The sequence below is a fragment of the Danio aesculapii genome, chromosome 12, assembly GCF_903798145.1.
Source record: "Danio aesculapii chromosome 12, fDanAes4.1, whole genome shotgun sequence".
Taxonomy (NCBI): Eukaryota; Metazoa; Chordata; class Actinopteri; order Cypriniformes; family Danionidae; genus Danio; species Danio aesculapii.
This window is the reverse complement of record NC_079446.1, coordinates 33,243,370-33,267,436: the sequence shown is the minus strand read 5'-3', so window position 1 is coordinate 33,267,436 and position 24,067 is coordinate 33,243,370. Positions and strand designations below refer to the sequence as shown.

The 24,067-nt window shown below is 34.5% G+C and overlaps 1 protein-coding gene across 2 annotated transcripts in view; it reads right to left on the bottom strand.

Annotated features, from left to right (window-relative positions):
• Positions 1-1,520: 1,520 nt before the first annotated feature.
• The window catches only part of dnmbp (dynamin binding protein), an 81,977-nt gene continuing 59,430 nt past the window's right edge, over positions 1,521-24,067 (bottom strand). For both annotated transcript variants that reach the window (XM_056468868.1, XM_056468869.1), the window contains 13 exons: positions 22,821-23,017; positions 22,639-22,738; positions 22,404-22,551; positions 19,003-19,020; positions 15,908-16,107; positions 13,594-13,724; positions 13,403-13,507; positions 13,153-13,284; positions 10,376-10,708; positions 9,577-9,756; positions 8,191-8,389; positions 6,463-7,100; positions 1,521-4,135 (listed from right to left, as the gene is read on the bottom strand). In XM_056468868.1, the coding sequence (XP_056324843.1) occupies positions 3,950-4,135; positions 6,463-7,100; positions 8,191-8,389; positions 9,577-9,756; positions 10,376-10,708; positions 13,153-13,284; positions 13,403-13,507; positions 13,594-13,724; positions 15,908-16,107; positions 19,003-19,020; positions 22,404-22,551; positions 22,639-22,738; positions 22,821-23,017 (2,567 nt within the window). In that variant the 3' untranslated portion in view covers positions 1,521-3,949. The remainder of the gene's footprint in view (positions 4,136-6,462; positions 7,101-8,190; positions 8,390-9,576; positions 9,757-10,375; positions 10,709-13,152; positions 13,285-13,402; positions 13,508-13,593; positions 13,725-15,907; positions 16,108-19,002; positions 19,021-22,403; positions 22,552-22,638; positions 22,739-22,820; positions 23,018-24,067) is intronic.

Here is a 24,067-nt window from a genome sequence, read left to right as displayed (position 1 = left end):
AGTTTTTAAGCTGATTCAAATTAACTTCATGAGTCTGTTAAACTTATATTTAGTTAAACTGACTTAAAACAGCTTGGGTACCTCATAAAATTAAGTTAAAGCATGATTAACTTTGTTTAATAAGTTACAATGACCTAAAACATATGCTGTCAGGACTAATTGATAATATAATTTTTTACAGCGTAGACATTATAATAGAAAGCTTTCTATCATAATGTCTGTGCTTCTTTTGACATTATTTTGGCTTCAGCCACAATATTAGAGTTATGTATTTCATGACTGTTTTTGATGCATTTAGCAACTTTTTAGGACTAAATGTTTTAATATATTTCATTCTTCTGGTGACGGTAAATAATCATAATGTAGGACATTTTACACCAATTGTGTGAAGATGATGACATTATTATTTTGTTGACTCATTTGCTATCCCAAATGTATTTTTATTATGTTTTTCGATAATGGAAATCTGGGTGGTGCGGTGCGCTGTCGCCTCACAGCAAGAAGGTCGCTGGTTTAAGTCCTAGCTGGGCCAGTTGGCATTTTTGTGTGCGGTTTGCGTGTTCTCCCTGTGTTCGCGTGGGTTTCCTCCAGGTGCTCTAGTTTCCCCCACAGTCTAAAGACATGTGGTATAGGTGAATTGGGTAAGCTAAATTGTCCGTAGTGTATGTGTGTGAATTCAATTCAATTCACCTTTATTTGTATAGCGCTTATACAATGTAGATTGTGTCAAAGCAGCTTCACATAAAAGGTCATAGTAAATAGGAACAGTGTAGTTCAGTTTTTAGTGTTTAAATTCAGTTCAGTTTAGCTCAGTTCAGTGTGGTTTAATAATCACTACAGAGAGTCCAAACACTGAAGAGCAAATCCAACGATGCGCAGCTCTATAGATCCCGAACCATGCAAGCCAGTGGCGACAGCGGAGAGGGAAAAAAACTTCACTAAATAGCGGAAGTGAAGAGAAAAAAAAAAGAAAAAAAAAAAAAGAATGAATGAGAGTGTATGGGTGTTTCCCAGGGATGGGTTGCAGCTGGAAGGTCATCCGTAGCATAAAACATATGCTGGATAAGTTGCCGGCTCATTCCACTGTGGCAACCCCAGATTAATAAAGGGACCGGAAAGAAATTGAATGAATGATAACGGAAATGTAGAACATTTTATACTTTAATTATGTGAATGTCACTACTACTATTTTACATCAATCAATGTTCAATGTTAACTAACACTCTGCTGTTCTCAGTAACAGTAATGCAAAATTAGACTCGGTGAGGAAACAATCAATGAACAGGCGCGACAGTTCAGCTTTAAATTAAAGACGGCATAACATTTCTATTGAGAAGTCAGTGTTTTAGTAAGCAAACTTTCCCTTCGTTATGACCAAAGCTCTCTTTGTTTTGTTGTATATGATTAAGTCTACTGCCTACGTTTTTGAAGACGTTTTTCATTCCATGACACAAACTTTTCCAAACCAGTCATTGCATTTTCTGTAGTACTATTAAAATGCATAAAAGCACACAAACAAGTGTTTTCAACTGATTTTTATTTCAAAGAGAAGCAATGGATCAGTTGACAGTGGAGTGCAGATGTTCATTCTCACTATATACAGCATGAGAGATAAATATTCAAAGATCATCTGCTGGTGGTCTGAACTCACGCACAGCTGCTCACAACATCTTGGTATTAAACTGTAAATGCATTCAAGTGCAAGTGGCAAACATAATGCTATTAAAAAAGTAAAAAGGTAAAAAAAACACTGTACCTTAAAAAAACAAAAGTGTCTCTTGCATTTCATTCATATTTTCAGGAATATGATATGCTCATCAGTGGTTATAGTGGTCGAGGGATAAATCAGCCAAAAATGTAAACATCTCACCATGTATTCAATCTCAAATGGTTCCAAAACTTGTAAGAGTTTCCTTTTTTTCTGTTGAACATATTTTAAAGAAAGTTGAATAGACACTGACTTGCAAAGTAAGAAAATTGCAACGTCAAAATATTTTTCTGTGTGTTAAAAATGACTATGGACATCAGAAGCTACCTGTTTCCAACATTATTCTAAATATCTTATATTAGAGTTAATCACGGAACATGTCAGATTGGATAGTGTCAGACTACAGAAGTACGATTAAGTATAATTGATTTCATAAAAGTAATGTCAATGGCTACCAGTTTCCAACATTCTTCAAAATATCTTCTAATAACAGCGAGCGGGAGAAAAAATTGGAAGTAAAAAAATTTTTTTTGTAATTAAATTGTACTAATTTCAAATTAATTATTTTAAATAATTTAATTTGTGTACAAAATAATTTTTCCATTGTTATGTTTTCATTATACACTTTCACTCTCAACGGCTACAAATTTCCAACATTCTTCTAAATATCTTCTATTAGAGTTCAACAGAAAAAAAATCAACTTTTAGAAGAAAAAAAAAGTTTAGAGCAAGCAGAAGATGATCAACTTTTAATTTTAGCTGAAACTTTGTAAAAATTGTATTATTCATTCAAAATAAAATATTATTTAAAATAACTTAATTTGTGTACAGAAATATTTTCCCAGTGTTATGTTTTTAATAACTATACACTTTGGAATATGTCAGATTAGAGAAATAAAAATAAATTAAAAGAAATTAATTTCATAAAAGTGATAAGTCAATGGCTACAATTTTCCAACATTCTTTAAAATATCTTCTATTAGAGTTCAACAGAAAAAAATGAGAAAAAAAGGTTTGGAACAAGCATAAGATCATCAACTTTCATTTTAAGCAGACTTTTTGTAATTAAATTTGACTATTTATTTAGAATTAATTATTTAAAATAACTTAATTTGTGTACAAAATTATTCTTCCAATGTTGTTTTCGTTATACACTTTCACTCTGGAATATGTCAGATTATGAAAATAAAATTCAGAAAAGTAATTTCATAAATGTAACAAGTCAATGGCTACAATTTTCCAACATTCTTCTAAATATCTTCTATTAGACTTTAACAGAAAAAAAGAAACTTTTAGAAGAAAAAAAAGGTTTGGAACAATCAAAAGATGATCAACTTAAAATTTTTAGCTGACTTTCTGTAATTAAATTTTACTATTTATTTAAAATAAATTATTTTAAATAACTTAATTCATGTACAAAATTCTTTTCCCAATGTTATGTTTTCATTTACTATACTGTTTACCTCTGGAATACATTCAGATTACAGAAATAAAAGGCTTAAAAGTAATTAACTTCATAAAAGTAATAAGTCAATGGCTGCCATTTTCCAACACTTTTCAAAATATCTTCTATTAAGAGTTCAACAGAAAAAAAGGTTTGGAACAAGTAGAGGATGATCTACTTTAATTTTTAGCTGAACTATCCCTTTAACATCTGGAAGCCTCAAAGTGGCGTAAATCCAAACACTTTAAATAAAGGCTTTTGTTCGCATTCAATAATACCCAAAGACTTGTTTTTCACTCTTGGTGCATCTAAGATTGTCAAATGAAGGGAGGAAACATCTCAAAAGCACAACAAACACACTCAAACAATTTTCACTGGCACACAAACAAACACTCATTCACTCAGTTGTACTGGATTATCAATCCCATCATCTGCCATCCAGTGTGAAGTCCTTCACTCCTACACATCTACGCTCTACACGGAGCATTAAGCGCTAACACTATAAACGGACTATAAATGGAGACCACCGAATCCAACACCTCATTGCCTCTCAATCCAAACGATCTCTATTTTTTCACTCCATTACTTCATATTCAACATGCACCATCCTCTGTATCCAATAGGAGGCGCTGTGGAGTTACATTCATTGAGTGAATACGTCAACATGGAGGGTATTTTTTTAGCATTTCACAGCATCAGTGCATCTCTCCGCTATAGTTAAGGCACAAGAATGTCCTTTTGTAGTGTGTTTGGAGTTGGTCTGTAGGGTTTGGGGAAATTTTGTGGGAGACTGTGGCTCATGTGTACTCAGATTTGCGGATGTAGTTTGACGGGACGTACCCCCTCCGTCCTCCTGCTTCACCCAGCCACCACTCCTGGTTGCCGTTCATGTCCTGGAACTCGAGGATTCGCACCCGCTGATTGGCTGAAATGGTGAGCTCATTTGCACAGCGTGCACTGAAGGAGTAAAGAGCATAATATATCTGGGGGGAAATGGAGTCGAAAAATGAATAAGTAACAAGTTAAACTCTTGAAATGAAACAATTTAGATGTTAGTAAAACGTGTTCAGTTGTTTTACTACACTTTAAAGGATTTTATAAATGCTTTGTGGATGATTTAACAAAGATTGCTTTGTATTTTATTAATTGAATAATAATTTTGAAATGTTTATATAACATTGTTAAAGGGGTGGTCCACTACGATATCAAATTTTAAACCTTAGTTGATGTGTAAAGTAGCTGTGTGAACATAAACAACATCTATGAATGTAATACACTCAATGTTCAATGTAAAGGGAGACATTGGCTTTTACAGAGTTAGTTTAGCAAAGCCTACAGCGAATGAAGTTTGTGGACTAAAAAAAAATACACCCGGGTTAGTGAGATCACAAACGCTTCAGGTTACACGCATTCACCACATGTATACACTCTGCGCAGCGAAGGGGCGTGGCCAAAGGCGATGTAACGTTGTAGCGGAGAAAGCTAAAATGCCGTCCAAACACTACTTTTCCACAGAGCTTCTTCTGTTTATGTATTTGGGCTTCCAAAGGACACGAAACAAAGTGAGAAGTGCTTACAATTTAATTTTAATTATGATCCGGAGTATTATAAAAAAATGTATAGCTAACATTTATAAAGGAGAACTACCAGAATCTCAGTTCAGAGCTGGATTCGGCTAAAAACTCCTCGAAGAAGGAGCAGCTCCAACCATAATAGAAGAAGCTGTGGGTTGTGAGGCACAACTTGTGTTTTTATTTGTTAAAAATGTATCTATTACATGCACAGTTTCTAGCGTTACCGGTATGTTGTTGCAAGGACGTAAACAAGGATGTAAACAACAGGAAGTGCTGTTTGGCACCGTTAACAATTTATCTACAAATTCATATTTATCCATCAAATCGCTGTTAACACCCACAATCTTCAGCAGCGCTGCAGTGTCTATGCAGACGCTTTCCCTGCGTTCTACATCTCAAATAACAAATTTGCAAAAGATATTGAGTGTTTCATATTACTTACACATGCTTAAAACCCAAATATATATGAAAGACACTAGTCAGATTTTATTTTAAAGAGCAGGCATGAGGTTCAGCTGTGTCCTCTTCATTTTATGTCTAATTCAGGCTCACACTGACACGGCTACACTGACTGACAGCATTTACACGGCAGAGGCACAGCGCATGCTAGTGACCGGACGTAACGCCTCCTGTTGACGTGGAGCTGATCTGCACAGCACATTATGTTAGCTGACCAATCAGAGCCTCTTAAGGGTGGGCCTTTCAGAGGAACTAGGAAATATGACAGTTGTTTTCATGTTAGCAACTAACAATTAAAAAAGCAGAGATATTAAGTAATACATTTTAATTACTTTATTATGTATTAAATTATAATATTACAAATGGCTTCTTTTATTAATTCAAATGCCTCAGCATATTTGAGTACACCTCTTACAAATCTATATTTTAAACTAATATTTTCTGTAGGATGCTATACAATATTATATCTGTGCATATTAGGCATGGGCCGGTATAAGATTCTGATGGTATGATAACCTTGTAAATAAATATCACGGTATGTAGATTACTGCTCTAAAATATATTCTTTTTAAATGTCTGGGTAAAAAACAAAAACTTTTTTCCCCTTTGTACACAATATATTTTAATTTGAGAAACATTTGAAATATTTTGGAGCAGTAAACATATCAGGCTAAATAATTTAAATGAATTATGAACTTCTGCTGTCTTTATTTGTTTCAAAAACACTGATGTTTTAATAATTTAAAATTGCAACTTTTCTGCTGGAGATACTGCTGTCCTAAAAAACCAAACAAAAAAAATGTAAATAAAAAAATCTTACTCATACCTTAGGAACAATATAGCAGAAAATTGACGGTTTTAAAACCTTGACTTTTCCAAACCGCGGTATACCTTGAACAAGGTTATCGTCCCATGCCTAGTGCATATGCACTAATTTAGTAGTACCGAGTTGAACTTTTCTAACAAAATAACTTACAATAAAGGTCCAAAAATAAATACACACAAATTTATGTGTTAGAGAAAAATATTAAATAAAAATGTAAAAAAAAATAAGCACTGTAAATAATAATTATACAAGTATGATAGAATAATAAATTCATTATAAAAAAATAACTATTCATTACTTCAAAAAATTTATTTAATTTGTGTTTAAAATAGCTTGCCAACATAATATTTTCATTTATTTTCTCTATTATTTCCCTCTAGAATATGTCAGGTTACAGAAGTAATATTAATTTTAAAATTAAAAGTGGTGTGTCGAGTTTTGCGTGACATACCTGGTGTCCATCAATCTCCGGTTCAGGCTCCGGCTCGATGTACTCCACAGGAGTGTATTGTGGCCTTCTCTGCTGACCTGAATAGTCTCCATTCTGTCGTTGATGTGAGCCGTAGGAAGCCTTTGAATCCTGATATCTAGATGATGGTTCATATCTGGAGTTCCTGGAGGAAGAAGAATCCGTCTCTGAGAAATCTAACCGATCTCTCGGATTGGTTGGAGTGTTTTGATCAGAGTCTACAGAGTCTCTGTGATTGGTGGAACTTCGGTGTGAGGGCTCTGAATATTCCCTGCTGTTTCGAATGGCAGTTTCTGACACTTCTTTGTGATTGGGTAAGTTTCTGAAGGCAGGTTCAAGGGAATCCCTCTGATTGGACGAAGCCTCTCTGTTTTTCCTCGGAGTGCTCTCATTATTTGGCCGAGTGTTTGATTGGTTTTGTGTCGTGGCTGTTGTGAAGCTTACAGTTGACGTCTCCTGGTTGAAAGTCAGTGTGCTGTTACTGTTCTGCCGTGAAAACATGGGTGAGGAGCCACCGTAGCCAGATTCATTTGATGACTGGCTCTCAATGGAGACATCCGACTGACTCCTGCGAGGATTGTAGGGCTTTAAGAAGGAGCTGTAGACAAATCCCTTCGTAACTAAAGGAAAGAAAAACAAAAAATAAAAATAAATCCAGATATTATATAATACTATATATTTCCTTAAGATTTAACAACATATCAGCAACAATAGTTATTGTTATGGCAAAAATGTTTCACTCAATTAACCTAATATTTTCACTATATTTGCCTATTGATTGAATTTATTTGAATATTTGACCTATTATCCACCAACCTTAGTTTTTTTATTTTGTTTTAAATTCTTATTCATATATTTTTTATTAGTTTATTTATTTAACATTATTATAATATTTATTTCTCTTCTTTTGTTCTCATTGTTGCTAAATATTAAAAACAAAATGTCTCTTACTTTGCCATTTCAGTATTGTTTTAAAGTATTTTACACTCAATAAAAAAATCTAACAAAACAATAATTTTAATGACATTTGCAATTCACAATTTGTGTCTTTAAAATAGTGAGCTTACACAATATACATATGTTTTACGCAGAGGATGCTCTTCCTGCTGCAACCCAATCACTGGGAAACACCCATACACTCTCATTCACACACATACACTACGGACAATTTAGCTTACCCAATTCACCTATACCACATGTCTTTAAACTGTGGGGGAAACCTAAGCAGGGGGAGAACATGCAAACTCCACACAGAAATGCCAACTGACCCAGCCGAGGCTGGAACCAGCGACCTTCTTGCTGTGAGGCGATAGCGCTACCCACGGTGCCACCGCGTCGCCCAGTTAATATATTTTTTGATTAAAAACTTTGTCTGAGATCATTTAAAAGTGGACATTTACCACTCAAAAGTTTATCATAAACTTTAAAAATAGTTCTACCTTCCATAAATTGTTCAATAATAAATGTATTATGCAATTGGTCATATATTGTCAAAGTTATAACAGTTTTAAGATTTATTAGTAAATTCACTTAGTGTAGTTTATTTAAACATTCATTCCTATCACCATTTGTTAAAAATTTTTTGTTAAATTATCTGTTTTAATGTTAAAATATGGGTATTGAGTTGTCTAAAAATTCATTTAGACATGTCTGAAAACAAGGAAAAACATACAATTAAGCCAAACATAGAATAATGATAGCGATACAAACCTCCGTTGTCTATTAGCCAGCGGTTTTGACTGCCCATGGGGTCTTGCTGCTTGATGACACCCACAATGTCTCCTTCCAGAACTGATACATCCAGATCCTGTGCTGCGTTAAAATTTCTTTCAGCCTGGTAGAGATTCTCTGGGCCGTATCTCACCAGAAGCCCTGCTCGGTGCTCATCTGTCTGGAGCACATAGTTTGGCTGCAGAGTCAGAAGAAAGGATAATGAATAATTGACAGAATACTGCCTCAAGTATGTCTTACTTACAATGTCTTTCTTTACACTGGTTGACCGTTTTGCTGAACAAAATTAGTTTTTTTAAAAATACATATATTAATTATATAAAATATATTTATTAACATTTTGTGCAGATACAATATCATATTGATACAAAAAAATATAACACACTGTTCAGATTTTTCACAACCAAGAATTAATGACCATAACAACAATGTAGTTATTAAATGACATGGCAAATGTAAAAAATAAAAATAAATAATAATAACATCACAAAATTATTAAATAATAATACAAAAAAGGCTTTGAACAAACTTAGTTTAACCCTTATAACACATGGTACATATTCATAAATGTTCTCCGTCACTGCATCGTAGAATGCACATACTTCATAGAAGTATTTTTCTTAATAGTAAATTTCTTTTTAAGCATTTTTTGGTGTCCTTCATGAGTAACTTTAATTTTTAAAAGATTAAGCTACATTTTTAACGTAGAAATATAAGATGAAAACATAGTTACATTAATAATATTCACATTCATTAATAAATGAGAAGCTGCTGGTCAGATACAAATTAGTGTTCGTTGAAAACTATCAATTTATTATATATTTTTATTTATACAAGTTATTTTATAACATAAAAACTCTTAAGCCAATACAAATACAGAATGTGAATCGTATATCAGATACTCAATGGATTATCAGGACTAAAGCAGTCTAACTTGCTGCATTGTGTAAAAAACACTACCAAAGCTGGCAAACCAGACAACCCTGATCGGATAACCTAGCTTTAAGCTGTTTTAATCTCAAACATTTAAGATTAAAGTAAGAGATTTAAACTAATAAACATTATTGGTATTGCTTGAGCATTATTTATAAACCATTCTATTTTGAATTAACATACTGAATTTAATTATTTGCTTACATTCTATATTGAGTCCTTGTTACTGTGTTATTACACACAGTATTTAAATATAGAGTACTATTAATCAACAACATGCACTCTAAATTATAACATTACAGAGTTAGGGATTAGTTTAGCCTAGAATTTTATTTCTTACACTTCATTTATATTTTAGATTTAGGAATTTAAAAACTTCAACTTATACATTTGTATTTCAATTCATTGCAAATATAATTTAGGGAAACTCACAGGTGCTTGGGGCTTCTTGTTGTTCTGTTTCTCTAGAGTCTTCTTCTCAAAAGTCTTGCGTACAGTAGTGGGAAGATTTTCAGGGAAGAAACTGAAGCTCTGAAGTAAATCCAGCACTCGCGTGTGCTCCTCTTGGAACAAGGACACCAGATTTCCTTCAGTACCTCCCAAGCCAGACAGCTATATGGACATAAACACAAAACATTGACTTAAGAATAAAGTAAACATTACAGTGTCATCAGTTGCTTGAGAAGATATGGCGTATGTGAAACTGATTCTACTTATCTAGATTGAGAAAACACTGCCATTGGATGTTTATGACCACTACTTAGTCATATCACACATTAAAGGTGCTGTATGCAAGCTTTTGACTTTTCTGAATCATAAAAATACCCTGTTTGCAAATATTTAAGAAAAATGCTGACTAAACATACTTGTCTACCTGAAAAAAATATGCTAAAGTCAGTTATTCTTCTTTGAAAATGTTCGTTCTGTGTGGAAATGTCTGTCTTTGTTTCGTTCGATGTAACTCCACTTTATATTTTGGCATCACAGGTTGCCTTGGTGAAAAATAGGGTATTCTGATTCTGATCTCAATTCAAATCTGGCAACATTGTTCAATCTGACAACACTGATTCACTGTCTGACTGCCTGAGATCAAGCATGGATATAATTATTACAATACAGTATTACACTCTGACATTATATTAGCATCATTTGTGGTTGGCTTTTGGTATCTGCAAGTTTGGACCCAAAAACTGTCCCAGGTGACATCAGACTGATGAACTGGTGTTTTTACCTGCAGCAGTGGTGTGAGCTCTCCAAGTGTGAGTGAAATGAAATCTCCCTGGGCTTGGACGAAACCCCTGACGCAGCTGGTGAACAGATCTTCAGCCGCGCGGTGGAACTTGGGCAGCTCATCCAGCAGCTGAGCGTTCAGAGCTTCATAGTTATTCCTGGCCGTCTGCAGCTCCTCCTGTACACGCTTGTCCTTTAGCCTTTCGGCACGCTCCTTACAGTTGTCGTAGTCCAGAAGCTTGTCTCTACGTTTCTGGATCAGTTTGTGGGGACCGGCGAACATGTTGAGCAGCTGGGTTAGGGGAGTGATGACTAGGGCTTCTGTCCTCTCCTTCTGCTCAGAGATAGACAGACAAACATACAAACCCATTTAGAAGAGTTGAGAAAGTTCATCCTTATAACATGATATGAAACGTGTTTCAATTAAATCAGAAAGCTCCAAAAAAACCTAAAGACCCAAGTATACTTGGTATGTGTGTATGTGTGTATGTGTGTGTGTATGTATGTATGTATGTATGTATGTATGTATGTATGTGTGTATGTATGTATGTATGTGTGTATGTATGTATGTATGTGTGTATATATATATATATATATATATATACATATATACATACATATATACATATATACATATATACATACATACATACATACATACATACATACATACATACATATACATATATACACACACACACACACACACAGTCAAGCCTGAAATGATTCATACCCGTGAGAAACTCTGACTTAAAGTTACTTTTATTCAACCAGCAAGTTTTTTTGGACCCGAAATGACACAGGCTTCTCCAAAAAGATAAAACGAGTTAAAAGTACAAGAGGCATCATTGTGGAAAATTATATTTCTCAGCTTTTATTTGCATTTGAACAACGTTTTATTTTGCAAGGTAGCAAGTTTTCTGATGTTTTCTGATGTTTCAAACGCACATCTGAATTGGTTCATTTCTGTTTTTCTCAATATGACTTAGTAGGTACAACAACTGCGACAATCTCTTAAAAAGAACAACTCACAAAGTGAAATCTTGAATTAATTTAAATTGTTACCCGATAGAACAAAATAGCAACATTGAAACAATTTTTGACCACTCCATAAAGCCTAATTTTGTTGGAAAAATGCTATTTTTGTAACAAAATTCATTTGGTATAATTTGTATCTTTATTTTAATGTATTTTTTGTAGGTCATTATCTACAAAATAAACAAAAAGAACGAATTTTAGGTGAAGTGACGTGCAAATAAAACTTATAAAATAAAGATAATGAATTACATGTAAAACATAGTATTTCTGACAATTTTCTTTATAATTTGAGTTATGAATTACAGTATCGCAATACTACTTGGTACTTATTACTACTTGGTACAATACTACGTGATACTTCAGCTGGTACAGTATCGTAAGATGAATTAATGGTATCACGACAACCCTAGTACATGTATATTTACATTATATGCACTGTAAATATACAGTATATGAACAGTATATATACAGTCTTTCATTGTATTTCAGCCAGTTTGTTGTTTGAAAAAAAAAAACATTTAACTGTTAAGTACTAGCCATGTTAATAGTGACTTACTAAGTTACTAAGACTTACTGGTTAAGTGTTGTCAGTTTTTCACTATTAAGGAAAGGCACTGCATGGTATATCCACCGGTTTTTACCATACTTTCCCAGTTAATGATTACATAAAGAACTGCAAATGTTTACTCTTTTACACATTTTCTAAAATGTTATGTTTGAATATGCAAATGAGGCACTACTTAATTAAATATGCAATCATTTGTATACATTTCTAGCATATAAATATAAAAATCGGATGAAATCCGGTTTTAAAGAGGGTTTTTTTCACTCCATATAACCTCAAAATTGCTGCAATCAGTCAGAAAAAAAGAAATGAATATATAAACTTGTATATATTCCTATTATGTATATTATGTATGAACATATGCCCCTGTTAAACATTCAGAAGATAGGGTGTACTCACATTAGGGCTATCCGAACCATGCCCAGGCACATTTGACCCCCATTTCCCAGCTTGTAACGAGTGCAAAGTGCGCCTGAGCGTCAAAAACTAAAGATGCAACATTACTTTTAAGGGACTGTTTCATATAGATTTATTATTCATTTTTACTTTTTAATAAATGTGAACTGTCATAGTTTATCAAAGATGCAAACCCTTTACTGCCCGTCAGCTGCACCTTCAGTAAACCTCCTAATACATGCAGCACAATGACTTTATGAAAGTTTGAGCGTCAAAAGTGGTGAATCTGTTCAGCAAAAAATATGACTGTGTCACTGCATCCCAAACGACTTAAAATAATATAAAACAATATAACTAAAGCAATCTCCACTCTGCTGAGTGAAAGCGCTTCTCTTTCAAACTGAACAGTCGCAACATCAATGATGTAAGCATGCTCAGGCTTGGAAGGTAAAAAGCAATGTGAGTGCGGGCCGCTGGGGGAGAGGAGAGGGGGAACAACCGCTCCCCGGCAAAGTGCAACTGTGCCTAGGGTGAGTACACCCATAGACATGAATAAAAGTGTAACTTTTGGCTATGTAAGTCTGGCTAAAGTGGAGATTTATGGCTTAGTGAGAGAGAAAAAAGAATACATTTGAGAAAATATGTATACTACCTAAAATCTACAGACTGGAAACAACACTTTATGAAAAGCCCAAAAGCCACCAAACTCAAAATTGAGAGTGCATTCAATATGAACAGTATTTGCCCTAAAAGTAATGTTAGGTGATTATTTTACTCACAAACTCTGTGAACTGTTTGTCGCTGATGCATCGATGTGCTCTCTGGAAACGCTCTGGGTCCATCGGCTGTTGCCGTTCTGTGTAGATATCACAGAAACTAATGGCGGCCAAGACCTTTACTGAGGCTGACTCCTATTGGGAAAAAAAGGTCAGGCCAAATAACTTCATATAATGAATCACGAGATCATATTTCATTTCAAAAAGAAAGAAAGATTAAGCAAAGAACATGTGCATTGAATCATTTGAATACCCTTATATGCTGCAGATAGAGGGAGATGTTCCTGATGAAGGATTTAATGAGTCGCTCCTGGAGTCTGAATCTTTTCTCTGCATCATCAAAAGCTTCATCTTTGATCTGAGAAGGAATGAAGGGAAGTTTGGTTATCAACAATTCTCAAGTGAATGTCTCAGTCCATTAAAATGGGTTTTAATAACATTTACCTGAGGTGAGATCCCAGTCAGGTGCTTCAAATGGCTGCTCACTCTGTTTGACTTCTTGATGATGGAGTGCATGCTCAGCTTTGAGATCTTGTCGATTAGCCTGTCTTCATCGCCTTTGCGGTACTTCACCACTGTAAACAACAGAGGGAGCTGTTGAGTTATGGATCACACAGCCAATGAAAACAGATTTCATATTCCAAAACAACAGAACGCTAGACAGTCTGACAAGCATATACAGTTGAAGTCAGAATTATTAGCTCCCCTTTGAATTTTTTTTCTTTTTTAAATATTTCCCAAATTATGTTTAACAGAGCAAGGACTTTTTCACAGTATGTCTGATAATATTTTACCTGTTTTATTTTATTTTATTTTATTTATTTGTTTTATTTTGGCTAGGATAAAAGCCATTTTTAATTTTTTTAAAAACATTTTAATGTCTAAATTATTAGCTTCTTTAAGCTTATTTTTTTCGATAGTCTAGTTAACCTAATTAACCTAGTTAAGCCTTTAAATGTTACTTTAAGCTGTATAGAAGTGTCTTGAAAAACATCTAGTAAAATATTATTTACTGTCATCATAGCAAAGATAAAATAAATCAGTTATTAGAAATGAGTTATTAAAACTATTATGCTTAGAAATGTGTTGAAAAAAATCTGCTCTCCGTTAAATAGAAATTGGTGAATTTAATAATTATTGGGGGGCTAATAATTCAGGGGGATAATAATTCTGACTTCAACTGTAGCTAGATGGATGGAACCAGTTCTACTGTCTTTACACAGACAAAGATCCTTTAGTTAGTCAGTCCTCCTCAAGATCGTTCACATCAAATTGGCAGATTATCATGCTAAAGGTTTCCACAAAATTTAAAGGTGATTGAGTGTTCTCAGTTATGACCCCTAGATTGTTGTCCTTTCTCTATGTTCTTCGACTTCCTTGCTGATGTGTAAATCACGGTTTAAGATGCATTTGTGCACACAAGAATCTGATGTTGTTTTTATTTGAAATTATGGTTTATGTATTTTAAATGTAATATTTTTGTGATCGTAAATTTCTTGTACAGCACTTTGGTGTGCCTTCATATTTTTAAGGTGCTTTATAAATAATAATTGATCGATTGATTGACTGTGATTGAGTGTGATATATAGAACCAAAACTTTAGAGTGAGGGCGAGGGCTCAGTGGTTAGCACTGTCACCTCACAGCAAGAAGGTCACTGGTTCAAGTCCCGGCTAGGTCGGTTGGCATTTTTTTGTGGAGTTTGCATCTTCTCCCCATGTTGGCGTGGGTTTCCTTCAGGTGCTCGGGTTTCCCCCCACAGTCCAAAGACATGCGTTATATGTGAATTGAATAAACTTAATAGGCCGTAGTGTATGAGTGTGAATGAGTGTGCATGGATGTTTCCGAGTGCTGGGTTGCAGCTGGAAGGGCATCAGCTGCGTAAAACATATGCTGGATAAGTTGGCGGTTCATTCCGCTGTGGCGACCCCTGAAATATTAAAGGGACTAAGCCAAAGGAAAATGAATGAATGAACATTAGAGCGATAGATGGAAAGAAAATGTAGTTTTCCAATGGTCTCCTTTAATGTTTGATGGTGATAAAATTAAGTGGCTTTATAAATGACAATAAATAGTATGCTTCAATCTCTGAATTCCAAAAGTGCCAAATAAATAAATAAATTTGTTATAAATTACACATAAATATATATTTGACTATAAAAAATATTTCTAAAATACTGCATTCTTGCATTGTCTATTAAATTCTCTATTGCATTCTATCTTTAACGATTTTAGACCAAGACATGTCTATACATAGACCAGCCCACAGATGCTCCTTCAGGATAGAAGTGGATAAAACAATGGGATTTAAACATCACGTGTAAACAGCAATGTGTCTTCCTTGTCTACTTGTGATCCGATCAACCAAAACGTATCTTAAAGGCATAGGTCACCCAAAAATGAAAATTCATTTACTCACCCTTTTCTTTAAACCTTTATAAGTTTCATTCTTCACACTAAATAAGAAATTTTGAAGAATGTTGGAAAGCTGCAACCACACTATTTGTTTTTCCTACTATGGAAGCCAATAATTAAAGGTTTTCAGCTTTCTTCAAAGTATCTTCTTTAATGTTCAACAACAGAAAGAAACTCATTAAGGGTTAGAACCACTTGAGAGTGAGTAAATAGTGAGTAAATGTACATTTGTTTTTGGTGAACCGTCCCTTTAATACCAGGTTTAAACAAGGCCATAGACAGAAAGAACTGAAGAAAGACAGACAGATACAAAGATAGATACATAAACATATAAACCGCTATACCCAGATCCTTCCTCCGCTTGTATTCATTGATGTTGACGTTGATCTCTTTAATGGACATGACTGCCTCAGAGAGCTGCTGTCTGTCATGGTGTGACTCAGGAGTGGTGTTCAGCAGCTCCATCAAAAGGAGAGGATAACGCATCACTCTCTGCACCGGCTTTATTAAGAACGAACCCAGATTAATGTAGTTCGTCTTTCCCCTGTAACACGACAAAACGGAGAGACAAAGTCAAAAAGAGATGTAAAACAATCTTCATCCTCCTCTGACAGTAGACTGGGGTCACGGAAAGCACACGTTGTTTTCATCCATCATTGATACACTGTCAGGCTCTTTAAAAAGTGTTACAGTACACACAGAAGGCGACTAGGACATTCTAACAAAAAGAGCACACTTTCTGACTGATGGGATGAAAACAAGTGAGATCCAAATGCAGCTGAAGAGTGATTTGGATGTTACAGAACACATAAATATATATATTTAAACAGTTTTAAACATCATGAATAGCATGTTTAAATTACATAGATTTGCTCTGTGACAAATAGCACAACTGTTTTGTTGGTTTAATTGCTTTAAGTACCAGATCATGAGCCCAATGATTGTTAATAACGCTTTCACATGCCATTATTAAAGCATATTAAACCTTTTTTCCCACTGGGGTCATATTCTGACTCACAAATTGCATGTAATTTGAGGGGCTGGAAAAAAAATGTATACCTATCGAAATAATGAACCATACAAACAGTACATTTGAAAACAATTTAAAACAAAAAATTGATTGTACAAATTTTGATTGCATCACATATTAAATGATTAGAAATTAGAAGAAGAGTAAAATTTAGTGGTTATAAATATTGTCTTTTTGGTAGGTAAACATTGAGTTAAACGTTTAATTTAGGAGGTGTCCTATTCTGTACATATAAAAATGTACAATATATTTTTTTTCTACAAAAAAATAAACAAACAAGACACATTCTAATTAGAAAACAACACAACTATGCACCATTAATATTGAATTTATGCTTGAAACACTATTTCCATTAAAAAAGTAAGTCTTTCAATTACATTTAAGTTGTACAAGATTTATTCAGATGTTTTAATGGGATAGGTCACCCAAAAATTATGATTCTGTCATTATTACGCATCTTATACTTGTTCCAAACCAGTTTTCTGTTGAACACAAAGGAAGATATACTGAGGAATGTTGCAATTTGGGAAAGACTTTCCCAGCATATTTTTGTTCCTACTTAGAATGAAAAATGACTTTGTTTTTTTTCCCCAAACATTCTTTAGAATATTTTGTGTTCATAAATGCTTAGAACAACTAGAGTGCGAGTAAGGTTGGGTATTGTTTGGGGTTATTTTGATACCGGTGCTAAAATCAATACTTTTAAAATGGTACCGGTGCCAACCAATACTTTTGAGCCACAAAGATATGGTAGATGACTCTAGAAAAATATTTTAACGATTTTAATTGAACAATATAATTCAAGTTTAAAGTATACATCAATTCATTTTTTATATATTTGAATTGAAGTACATTAATCTATTTATTTTGGTCATTTGTGTTTGTTAGCATGAATTTAAGATTTGCATTATGCAATTAACATTACATTAGCTTACTACTAACCTGTGGAAAGGCTGTGATCAAAATGAGGGAACACTTTTTTTGTAGGGTTGTGGCTTGTCTACGTTTACATGGACATCAGTAATCTAATTATTTGCCTTAATCTGAATAAAACAATAATAATATGATTAAGGTGTTTACATGAGTTGCTTTTTGAATGTTCCTTTTATAATCCCGTTTTACATGTTATTGTACATAGATTGATTAACGTCATTGAGTCACCACGTTATCTACATTTACTCCAGTTTCATGTGATTTCAGGTGTTTCTTTTTAAAATTTTTGACTTTAACTGCAGTTCGGCAGTTTCACTTTCATTCAGCAACAAATTGTTCATGCCCCGTGACCAAGTGAGATATTGGATGAGAAGTGTTGTTTAAATGCAATTCGTTACCGCACACCGAATGGAAAGAAAAAAAGCCTCCGCATTTCACGGTGCAGGTGTCTGTGGTCCTTTAAGGTAATCAAAAATCGCTGTTTACAAGGTAGACTCTTAATCGGTATATAATCTTAATCGTATTAAAATTGGAGTATTGGTGTCCATGTAAACATAAACAGTGAAAGTGCCAGAAGTTGTGGCTGTCATTCCTCTGCCTTTAAGTTGATTTCCTGTGCCCTCAAATGCTTCACTAAGTTTGACGAGTTACCCCCTTACACGCAATTTTTGTAAAGCATCTGCTGCACATTGCTGTGTCAGAATCCTTGCTTGTAAAATATAGCCATACTTTAGAATGCTTAGTTTAAGCAAATTTGATGAATGCGATCATGCGTGTTGATGGTAAGAGCTCACCGGATGCACTGTACTGTGCGCGTTGCCTATGTGCATGCGTTCCCTAAAGCAACAACAACAAACGCCTAACAATGCCGATGGTGTCCACATTCCTCAAATTGTTTAGAATTAAATGTTTAGAGATGGTGTAACACAACGCGTACCTATGTGTGTCTTTGATGCACCCCTTGATGCTTCTTACGACCCTTGTCGCAGCACCAGTGGCACCAAAATTAGGCATCAAAATTCATATGCTGATTCGGTCTGGTTCAAACCGGCTGGGTTTCGGTACCCAACCCTTAATGTGAGTCAATTTTGGGGTGAACTATCACTTTAAGTTTAATGTAATGAAATGATCTGTTAAGTTTATTTAATTCAACTTAAAAATGTAGGCCAGCAACTAGTATTTTTGGAACGTAGCTCAAAATCAGAAGTTGCCAATTCTAAACTAAAATTGGTATTATAACATAAAAATACTCAAAATAACCAGCATCAGTTTTAAAACACAGCCCTAAACATTTATGCAAATATAAGTCAGAATATGACTACGAATTCACAAGGAATTGACCACAAAAAACAAGGCACACACACACAGCAAACAAAGCCCCCTGGTCACACGCGAAACAAGGAGAAAAGGGTTACGCAGGTTAATGAATATTCAGCATGCTGTCAGGCGCTTCACATGCAGTTGAGAAAAACTTACCACTCGCGATATATCCCTCTGTCAGGGGAGAGAAAGGAGAAAAGAAGAGAAAAAAGGAACAAAACATACAGTGTTGGGTTAAACCACCTCTATCTTTTAGAGTGCTTATCACACATATAATGGCCTTGTTTCAAACAGTCAAAAGTCATATCTTGTCTTTATGCTGCAATGAACATGAATGCAGCGGGCAAAAGGGCAAGACGACGACACAAAACTGAAAACTATTTGTGCACTTGATTAATAAGCTGCCCGTTGGCATGGCAACCTGTGCCATGGGTGACCCGTTTCAGGAGAGCAGTAAGCCTTTGCAAGGGCCTCCTTTAAGATCTCCCACTGAGAGCCAAAATGAAACGTCAGTCAGAGTCTAGTGCGCTCAAGTGTAGAAGTTCAAAAGTAATAAAAGACACCAGACGTTATTCTTAAGGAGCTTTTTAGAGAGGATTTATATCTTTTTTATGGGTAGCTTCATTACAGTAACATCCTGCCAGAGACTCGACATGCAAGCAATTTCTTGACTGGATTCAGAGTTATTTGGGATAAGGCTAAGCTGTAGATTTGCCAAACTACACACTCATTTCGCAAATGCCTCAATACTTGGGACAAACAACTCAACGTTCCCAGTTAAATTTTTTTGCACTATGAGAGAGAGAGACACACACATTTCTGGTACTTAATCTGATGGATATTTCCTTGTATTCTCTGTTTGATCTGGAAAAACACTATAGCAAATACCAAGAATAAACTAAACTCTGTATTAGCGGGAAGTGGTCAAGCTTAGATGGCAGTGCAAATGTTTACAATTAGAAGCTAGTCAAGGAAAGCGGCCACCACAGCCAAACTGTTCAAATAAAGCATTATTGCTGGAGAAAGAGGCCGGAAGCAACCAATGAAGTACAGTGAAACCAACAAAGTGGCGAAACTAGGTGAGGCACATTCCTCTCTCGCTATCAATTGCTAAACTTCAATAACAAAGGTCTGAAAACTAAGAGTCAACAAGATTTTTCTGTTATGCAAATAAAGTACCATTCAAAAGCTTGTGGTTAGTAGGGCTTATTAATGTTTTGACCATTAATTTTTTACCATAATTCTGTGAAAAAAACCTTTAGATTTAAAGTAAATGTTTTCTAGTTTAATACATTTTAATATGTAATTAATTCCTGTGATGACAAAGCCGAATAAAGACTCCAGTCTTCTGTATCATTTGATCGTTCAGAAATCACACACCGATTTTGGTCCATTTCAATCAAGATACAATTCCTGCTATGGAGCCTTTTCATAAGACCGTTATGATGCGTTAAACGTTCATCATCATCTAAATCCTCTGAACTTTTTAATATTTAGGTTTAAAAAGAAAACGTATGTATATTTATATGTATAAATATATGTAATTTGTCTATTCAATCGTTCTTTCCATCTTTCTATTTATCATTCATTTATTGTTCCATTTATTCCTCCATTTTGTTTTTCTTATTATTTGTCTATCGATCTTTCAATCATTTGTTTGTTCCTTCTGTCTGTCTGTATGTCTGTCTGTCTGTCTGTCTGTCTGTCTGTCTGTCTGTCTGTCTGTCTTGTCCGTCTACCTATCAGTATTATTGTTTGCACATGTATATTATAAGTGATAGATGTTATGTTCTGGGGTATTTGAAATTAAAAATAAGTGTGTATATTTACCATGTTATTTTAAATGCAGGCACATTTATGTTGTATTTAATATACGTCATAATTCTACTAGATTACGAATATTTGCATTACTGTTTCTAGCCAATAGATTGCGTATGTGTCAAGACACAAGAGATTTTTTTTTTTCTCAGTCTGATATTGTTCTGGGCTGGTACGCTTGCCGATTAATAACCTTGCAACTGTTTAAAAAACGTCGGATAGACTAGTGTAGCGTTAGTATTCAGGCTGCCTAGTTTGTGGTTGAATATTGTGTGTAAAAAAAAAGTGGTCCGTATCCATCATGCTTGCCCTTGAACCCTTCCAGTGAGGAGTTTATTGATGTACAGCAAGTAACTTAATAAAAACTGGACAATCATCTTTGCGTCAAATTACAAAAAAATTAATTACTGTATTTGCTAGGTGTTTCTGATGTAGCATTTATCGACAGGACTGTAAATTTGACATTTTTCTCTCTTGTGGCTGCCGTTTTCAGTCTCACATAATTTTTTCCTTTTTCTGAAGATCTTGATAACACCATCATGGAGTTTTTCTTTTATTATTTCAGCAAATAGGATTTTTAAAAAATTATTTGTTGTACTTTCCCATTCACTGCACACCAAGTTCACCCAACTATGGCGACTTCCGCTACGGAGAAACCCGGTAATGTGAAAAGGGTCCATTCAATAATCATTAACAATGATATTTAGCTCAATAAACTCCTTATTTGCTGCAACAAATAAACAGTAAAAATCATATTAACAAGCAGGTAATAAGAAGGCCCAAGCTGAATTCGCAGAAATCCGCAGATTTTCAGCCCATCATTGAGTCTATTTATTTACTTCTATAAATGTGTGTAAATGTACATTTAATCAGTTTTTAAATTAATTTCACTAATATTGCTGACAAATATGAAAACGTTTTTTTTATTATTTACTTACAATACAGTTTGTAAAGTAATAATTTCTGTCTTTTAATACATATATGGTAGATATATTACATGAGAGACCTGCTTTGTTTACCAAATAAATGGATCTAATAAGATTTGGACTGTAAACATTAAACAAAAGTTACAAATGTATTATTTTTCATTTAACATATTAAGTTTTTAGTTACGATACACCCAAAATCTTTCTGCATAAATCCGCAGATTTTTCACAATATTCTGTGCAGAAATAGCAATAAATTTTTTTGCAGATTCTGTCTGGTCCTAGTAATAAGCTACTAGTTTAATAGTGAGAATTGGCTCCTAAACTAAAGTGTTACCCACATTTCTATCAGTGTTGGAAACAGTTGCACTGCTCATAAGAACAGCATTAATATCAAATGTTTATTTCGAAACTTTACAAAATATTTAGTTGTAATTGATTTGAATTATATGAGTCCATTCAAAGTAGAGGTGAATAAAAATTGACTGGTTGATCAAGATATTAAGACGGTGAGACATTTCTCAATGATGACATGAGTGAGCCAGCACACCCTGTGGTATTGTCTCTGTCGATGATGCATTACGATACAATTCTGTCTACGCCACTTGACAAGACAAACCCCTGTAGCTTTAAACCTGATTTATCATGTGTAACATTAAAATTTGTGTTCTGAACAACTTATTTTCATACAGTTAAAAGTAGTTAACAACTATCATGGCTGTCATTAACATGCTCAAACAGATCTGTGCATGCGTTGGTAGTGGTAACCACACCATGCAAGTTGCCGTTTTTTTTAAACCTGATGAAAATTACCTGAGCTTCTCTAGACATTCCAACACATGCTTTTGGATGTTCTCATCCTTCTCATAGGTCTCCAGTAAAGAGATGGCGTCGTCGTGATTTTGGCAGTAGATTTTGTAAACATCCTCCAACTGATCTTTGTAGCTTAGGAACACTTGACCTGGATGAAATAATTATTATGGTAAAACATCAACATTGAAACTGATCTCAAACTATAATGTGAGTTCAGGGATGTTTTTCCTCTAACCTATAGAGTCAGTGTCCTGGAGGGTCTTGTTGAGCCTACGGGAAAGGTCAATCACAGAGTTGATGTTTCCAAAGAGGCCATCAAAGTCAATACCCTGGACCTACAGGACAAGTGGACATTGATGATGAAGAACTGAATGGCTCATAGTATGTAAATGTTAGTGTTAGCTGGGATTTACATACCTGCTTCTTCTGCAGTGGCTGAATGATCTCCTTCACACACATCTGAAGGTCTTTTATGTAGTCATGTTCAGTCTGCAGAAGCTCCTCGATGACTTTTGTCCTTTTCTCCAGCATCCTTTGTTCAGGGTCTTCAGTGTTGGTCGCAGACGCTGGGGATGATTCTAGAGATTTCGGCTGAGAGGCAAGAAGAGTCATCTCTGTTGACAGAGAGAAAGAGAGAACGTATTTGCCAAACTCAAGTTACTTGCGTATTTGAGATTTTTATAAAACACAGGATAAAGTGAATTGGAGTAGAATATATAAAGCAACAACAACAAAAATCTATTGCAGTGAACTGATTGAGCAAACCAGATACAAAAGCTGAACTAAAATGATTAAAAAAAAATTCAAGAAGTATGGTACTTTTAAAACTGTGTTGTCAAAACTTTTTTAAAACACTTTTCCCCCTGCTGTTTTCTTTCATTGCTTTGAATCTATGCAGAATGATGGATGGGTACAACGATAAATAGATAGATTCGATAGAGAGAATGATAGTACAAACGAACAAATGAACGATAGCTAGTATGAACGAACAACAGATAGTACAATCGAACAATATATAATACGAATGAACGAGCGATTGATCAACAGATCGATAGAATGAACGAACAATAGATAGATAGTACGAATGAATGGATAGAAGAATAGATGAATGAATAGAACGATGGATGGATGGATGGATGGATGGACAGACAGACAGACGGATTGATAGATAGAACAAACGAACAAATGAACGATAACTAGTATGAACGAACAACAGATAGTACAAACGAACAATATAAAGTTCGAATGAACGAGCGATCAATCAACAGATCGATAGAATGAACGGACAATAGATAGATAGTACGAATGAATGGATAGAACAATAGATGGAGGGATAGAACGATAAATAGATAGAACAATAAGATAGAAAGATGGATGGATGGATGGATGGATGGATGGATGGATGGATAGATAGATAGATAGATAGATAGATAGATAGATAGATAGATAGATAGATAGATAGATAGATAGATAGATAGAACAAATGAACGATAGCTAGTATGAACGAACAACAGATAGTACAAACGAACAAAAGATAGATAGATAGATAGTACGAATTAATGGATAGAACAATAGATGGATGGATAGAACGATAAATAGATAGAACGATAAGATAGAAAGATGGATGGATGGATGGATAGACAGACAGACAGACAGAATAATAG